Here is a 6,994-nt window from a genome sequence, read left to right as displayed (position 1 = left end):
GATAGTCTTTCCCAAAATTTGACGATGCAGTGTTCCCCTTAATTGTAAAATCTAGTAGAATTGAAGGGAACATCCATGCTGTTGAGAAGTAAGCTGTCACCACTGCCCTCCAAAAATGTTCTGAAAAGTGCCTTTTTGACTTGAATATATGTATATTAATAAATGTGTAAATTATATATATATATATTAGTATATGCATTAGTATTGGATACGTATATGTTTGGAAACTGGAAGTCATAGTAAGCCAGAAAATGTAACCCTACCAAAGGTCCAATTCAAATTTGAAACAGAAATCTCCATGGAACAAAACAGGCCACGTTTGTCAGAACTGACTCCCCAGCCCTGTGTTGGCCAGAACGCGCACTCCGCATCGCCAATGTTTTTTTGCTTTCCTCTACTCTCCAGTCAGCTCTGACTCTGGCAAGCAGTCAAGAAGGGAACAAGAGAGATGGAAGTTCTCTGAGTATCTGACCCCTTACTGGCCGTTCAGCCATGCACGCTGTGAAACCAGTTAAAAAAAAAAAATAACTAAGTTGCCTTTCTTTTCCTCTCTCCCCTCTGACAAACTGCCTCTTTCTCCCTCCACCATCACAGAAGGAAAACAATGGCAAGCCTTAGTGTTCCCATGAAAAGGGGCAGTCACACCCTGCAGGCCTGCTGTCACTGCTCCAGGATGCTGCCAGGGGCCAAGAAGGGACAACTCCGATTGCTCCAGCTCAGACTGGTCCTGGCAAGGTCATATGGAGGAGCCAGAGCAGGGATTTGCAGCAGGACGCCATACTTGCAGACCGGGCATCCTCCCAGGACCCACTAGGGTCTCCTCTCCCCAAGATGATACCTGGTGTGCAAGTCTCCTTTTAGAAGTGCATAGATTACACTCTGTGTTTCTTTCCTTATTGGCCTTTTAAGGACAACTGGGAGCCCTTACCTAACCCAAAGTGTCTCCCTGTGTACCTTGCAGGAATTGGGGCGTTTACCCGGGACACACTATGGTGCTTCAGCCAAGTGAAAGGCACTATGGAGACTGGAACCACCGAAGGTAGGAGAAAACTCCTGCTGCCCTTTTTCTTGCCTCCTTGGGGTTTGTGCTGGTTCCAGATTTGAAATATTCATCTTTGTGTCCATGAATGTAAGTCCCCACACATCCCAGAATAGCGTTCTGGGCTAGTAATGGATTTAATCATCTTTTTCTACCTTTTTTTTTTTTTTTCTGTTGAAGCTTATTTTATTCCCACCAGTGAGGCAGCACTGAAACGAACTTTCAGTGAAATAGGTTGGCAGTGGGGGGGGCTAAACTATGCAAGTCTTGTTTCAGGATGTCTGTTAGCTCTGTAGAATTCTGAGAGCAAACATTTCAAGATGGTCAGACGTTCACCTCGTCCTTCCATTCTGTGTTGAAGATGACTTGCACCTATACGTGAAACACATGGGGAAAATGAAGAATTCAAGTCTGACTTGAATATAAACTGTGGGTACATTGAGTCCCAATTATCAGCGTATAATTCCCTTTCTGACTCTCAAGAGAGTTTCCTATTCTGGGTCCTTTACCTGGGAAATGCATTCCTTTTCCTCCTCCTGAAGAAATTGTGTTTAATTCTCTTCATTTTCCATAAGCCTGAGCTTGGAGACCTTCAAGACTCTCCCAAAGGATGTCTGCATTTCAAAATAGCTTAGTGATAGGCAACTGGAAGGAGCTAGAATAGCACTTCTGGGTGTTTTAAATCAAGGTTCAGCTGTTGTGGCAGAATGTGGTAAGGGTTGCCTGAAACAGACTGTACTAAATTGGTGGCAGGTATAGATACCAGATGTGGTATAAGACAGTCTAAAACTAATATTAATGAATGAGGATGTGAATAGTTGACAGAGTTGAACTTGAATATGGAAACTAACATGCATAAACACATGTGAACGTTTGGGCCATTCTATAGCATTTTAATTCTGAATAAAAAATCATTTAAGTAAAAATTATTGGGTCTGCAATCTTGCTGTAATTCATTTTTAGAAGCTCGATATAATTAATGGTGGATATCTCAAAGCCAAGTGATTTACGATTAAAGAGTGAGAAAAAGCACACTAACATAAATTAATGACAAATCTATAGAGTTATAGTTTTGTATAACATCTTCTATTTTTCAGATGCATGATCAAATGAGGCTTTACAAACAATTCTCATAAAGCCCCTATGAAGTAGACAGAGCAGGATTTACTAGACCCATTTATGTTCATCTAATCAAAAATATTTGTGAGTGTCTTCTATGTGGCAGCGCTGACCTAGGCATTAGAAAAAAAGGGAAGGGAAAAAAAATGACTTACTCCCTAACCTCATGAATCTTAAGAAAACTGAAGCTCAAGTTAATCAGTTGTTTTAAATCTTGGCTTTGATTCAAATTCACTTGCACTTTTTAAATAGTAGTGACTTCCAGATCCTCCAAGAGGTACTGAGTTCGAGGTTTGAGGACCAGGGTGATGCAGTGTATTTTAATGAGCTCACCCAGAGGATCTTGATGTTGTGGACTGGCTTTGGGGACCACCAGGCTAGATGACTTCTTCCAGGTTATCCTTTATTCTCAGACTCTGGACTTAAATCTTGTCTTTGTGACTGGCTCCCCACCTACTGTTAAGGGTTCTGAGTGTCTACTCAAGCCATAGCTCTTATCAGTTGAGGACTTACTATGTAGTGATTACTCTAATAAGTGCTTAAAATAAATTAATAAGATAATGTAGGTACAGCATTTGCACGGTACTCTACACTTTGTGAGTACTCGGTATTTGTAAGCTGTTATTATAAATGCCATTATAATTAGATCTTCATTCAAATTTAACCCTCACCAAAATCTTGAGTGATAGGTGTTTTTATTCCCACTTAACTTATGAAGATATTGAAGCTAAACAAATAAATAAAGACTAAGTTCTTTGCCAAGAACTCCATAGCTAATCAATGGGTGAGCTGGGTTTCAACCCAGTCTATAGGACCCCAAGCCCAGCTCTTTAAACATTGTTGGGAAGACAGAGATTCTCACTTAGTAGGTTGAAATAAGGCACAGGAATCTGTATTTTTCACACATGCTATGATCATCATGGCAGGTGAACAGAGGATGGGTTTAAATGTTTGCTGCTCATGATAAATAAGTACTGAAGCCTGCTTGAACTAACCGTTAATTGAGACATAGTCAGAATGACAATCACTCCCAACTTTTGTCTGAAAAAATCACTCTAAAGTGGTGAAAAAAGGGAGAATCAATTTTTAAGAGGAGAATCAGATTGGACACTAACATGTCCAACTAATACTACCTCAATGGCAGTTGAATATTCGTTGAGTGAATTAATGAGTGGCTTTCAATTAATAAAAATCAAGGTTCTTAAAAATCAGGTTTTTAAAAATTGGCCTGCTCTACCCAAGTTGGGTTAAGTCAATAAAAATTATTCAACTTTCAACTTTGTCTTTTTTTTTTTTGCTTAATGAAGTGTCTTTTTAAAAATTGAAGTATAATTGACTTAGAATATTGTGTTAGTTTCAGGGGTTCAGAAAGGATTCAGTTATATATACTTTTGTCTGATTATTTTTCCATTATAGGTTATTACAAGATAGTGAATATAATTCCCTGTGCTATACAGTAAATCCTTGTTGCTTATCTATTTTATGTATAATAGTTTATATCTGTTAATCCAAAACTCCCTCTCCCCTCTCTTTCCCCTTTGGTAATCATAGTTTGTTTTCTGTGTCTGTGAGTCTGTTCCTTTTTCGTATATAGATTCCTTTGTATTATTTTTAGATTCCACATATAAGTGATATCATATAATATTTCCCTTCCACTTTACTTATTTCTACTAATGACTTTTCTGTTCCATTTCTACCACTTTCTAGTCGGTGACCTTGGCCAAATCACTTAATGTCTCTGTGCTTACGTTCGCTTGTCTGCAAAATGGAGATAATAATACAGGTATCTATTAGGACGGTGTGAGGGCTAGGTCAATATGAAATCTAGGTTGTTATTAGATGCTCAAATCACATTATTGTTTTATAAAGGCAGGGCTGAGACTAGGTGAAGTGACAAAAATAAATATTTTAATTCAATATTAAAAAAACACAAAATTAATGAGAAGAATCCATGATGAACAAAAAGTCAAAATGTTTAATAAAGAAAGGATCAGTATTACTGATTTGCTTTTCCTTTTGCTTCAGGTTCCAATATGGCTCAGCATGGCAGTGTTACTACTAATTTACCTAAATGTATATCTTGGGTATCAACTAGTAGGCTAGATTTTTTTCACATTCCAAATTATTCAGTAGGATATTAGATGGTTGATACTATAGGTCCAACAGTAAATTTAGTGAGCACTTATTAGATCCAAGGCACTGCCCCAGAAAGTGAAAAGATTATAAAGATAAATATAGTCAAAGCTTTCAAGGAATGCACCATTAAAGGGGAGACAGGAATTGGTACAGAAGAATAAGGCATTGCATCATAAATATAATACAGGGCAAGGTGAGCTAAAGACAAAGTGCTTTGAATACAAAAGAGACCAAAATCTCATATATTTGAGGGAACTGTTGAAAGAGTTCTTATCAGAATTCTGATGAGAGGCAATATGGGTTTACCAGAGGGGAGAAGTTGCAGATGATGAGAAAGTACGAGACTCAGGATGTATTCTGGAGGTAAGGAACTGGATTTTAGTGGAGAGGTAAAGTAGGGAATTAAGACAGCTCCTGGGTTTTGGCCTTGAGCAATTGGGTGGTTTGTGGGTGCGAGTTACTGAGACTGGGAAACCTTAAAAGAAGCATATTGGGGGATTTCCTCTCCCCTCCTACATTCAGTAGCCGCGTCTATGAAATGAACTGGCAGCAGAAAGATTGACAGGAGAAAATGTATACAGATGCATAAACTTTTACTTTGTGCATGGAGGCAACCCAGGAAAAAAAGTGAATACTCAAAAATGTAGTGAGATTTGAGAGTTTATATACCACCTTAACAAGGGAAGCAGAAAGGATGTAGGCCTCTTAGAGGAGAATTAATTATTTTTAGGAAAGATGAATGGTCCCTTAGAAGAAGAGATGGAAGAGATGAGGGACTGTGACAAAGTTTTTCTGGATGTGGTGTCCCCTAGTTTTCTCTCCTGTGATAATAAGTCCGCCTGTGACAAATCAATCTTCCCTGGTTGATAAGATTTCCAGGGAGGGGATTTATGAACATGAGTTCCTATTGGAGAATCTGTCTTTAGGCGGATAAGGGGAATTCAGAGAAAGCCTCTTCCTACGTTTGCTGTTTCTCAAGTGCCTTCAGCTCAAAATAATCAATATACCAAAGCAGCATGTTTTGAGGTTGCATGTCCTGAGCTCCATTAGGGAGAAATATCATGAGCTTCATTTTGAGCATAAGTGTGAAAAAGTTGTAAGATACTCAGGGGTAGATCCTAAGAAAGAGGTTGTATGTATGAATGTGGCTCTTCAGAGAGAGAATGCGAGATGGAGATAGAAAGTAGGGTGGCACCAACCCCTAGATTGTATTTGGAACCACTGAACTGGATGGGATCACATATGTCATGCAGACCATCCGACATGCAGTCAACAAACAACTCGTCCATGTCCTGAAGCTTTCACTCTTGCTGCTGGTTAGGATGCCATCTAAGCATTGTTCACTTACTTTAGTTCTTGGAAGATGCACATTCAAAGTTTCTGATTCCCCATGTGCAATTCTTGTGTTTGATTTGCCTAGCATGCACATTTCATATAGTACATCATTTCATCTTATGCAATTTTACACTACATCATCCTAGGAACACTTTACATGCTGGAAATTACCTATGCTGGACATGAGACAATTTCTTGAGATTTTGTGTAAGAGTCTGTGCGTGAGAAGAAGTCAGAATTATCTGGTGGGATGTCTGATTTTTTTTCTTAGCTATTGCATATAACCATTTTCTTTCTGACACTACAATTCTGGGGTATTTTATTTGTTCCCCATTCTGCAGTTCTTTAATATCAGTCGGTATAGGTCATTTCATCTTTTTCAGTGTATAATTTCCTTTCTGACTCTCAAGAGAGTTTCCTATTCTTGGTCCTTTACCTGGGAAATGTATTCCTTTTCCTCCTCCTGAAGAAACTGTGTTTAATTCTCTTCATTTTCCATAAGCCTGAGCTTGGAGACCTTCAAGACTCTCCCAAAGGATGTCTGCATTTCAAAAAAGCTTAGTGATAGGCAACTGGAAGGAGCTAGAATAGCACTTCTGGGTGTTTTAAATCAAGGCTCAGCTGTTGTGGCAGAATGTGGTAATGGGAAATAAACATGATATTTATTCTGTTTTGCTACGTGGGCATAACCTTCTTTCCTGCCCCTCCTTCTGAAAAGACAATTCACATAGTGAGAAGGTTGAGGCAGTCTGTTGATTCAGTTGCCTAATGAGAGAAAAATACCAGTTTGGCTGCTGCTGTGAGATGCATCTGATACACCCTAAACTAAACACCGATGATGTCAAGAACCTTCCAAGCAAACAGGAATCCTCGACCTAGAACATTTGCAAGAATGTCAGATCTTTGCACTGATGTTTGAGAAATGTGGGGATCATAGGAATGATTTTTCAGCTTCCCTTCAGTCATTATGACTCTTTGCTGTCACCCAAAGAGAAAAATACCGATTGGATTATCTCAAAGCAGCAGAAAGACTGTGACCTTCTCATTTTATATTAGAAAGAAGCCAGTGATGGACAAATAACCTTTCTTAGATGTTTACGTAGCATAAATTGCGCAGGGTGATTGTCACCTCACAGATCTTAGCCTAAAATATATAAAATAGAGCCTTGCTTGCCTCGTTCCTCCCACCCCTAGATATAAGATGCAGTGGTGGCAATGATAAAACCTCCCCTTTTGGGAAGAAGAACTGTTGTTTTTGGACGGAAGCTTTCTGGATCAACAATCTCAAGCCACCAACATAGGGTTATTAATCAAGCTCTAACCTGAAGTCAGCTTATCTCTAACTTTAGGCTGGGTTACCCGGTT

At 39.0% G+C, this 6,994-nt stretch overlaps 1 protein-coding gene across 1 annotated transcript in view; it reads left to right on the top strand.

Annotated features, from left to right (window-relative positions):
- The first annotated feature begins 724 nt into the window (after positions 1–724).
- PPP2R2B (protein phosphatase 2 regulatory subunit Bbeta) overlaps positions 725–6,994 on the top strand; it is a 454,043-nt gene continuing 447,773 nt past the window's right edge. Inside the window, exons 1-2 of the mRNA XM_065875381.1 lie at positions 725–841; positions 962–1,039. Coding sequence (XP_065731453.1) covers positions 832–841; positions 962–1,039 — 88 coding nt within the window. The 5' untranslated portion in view covers positions 725–831. The remainder of the gene's footprint in view (positions 842–961; positions 1,040–6,994) is intronic.

Source organism: Phocoena phocoena, chromosome 3 (assembly GCF_963924675.1).
Source record: "Phocoena phocoena chromosome 3, mPhoPho1.1, whole genome shotgun sequence".
Lineage (NCBI taxonomy): Eukaryota > Metazoa > Chordata > Mammalia > Artiodactyla > Phocoenidae > Phocoena > Phocoena phocoena.
This window is presented reverse-complemented; position numbering and strand designations above follow the sequence as displayed.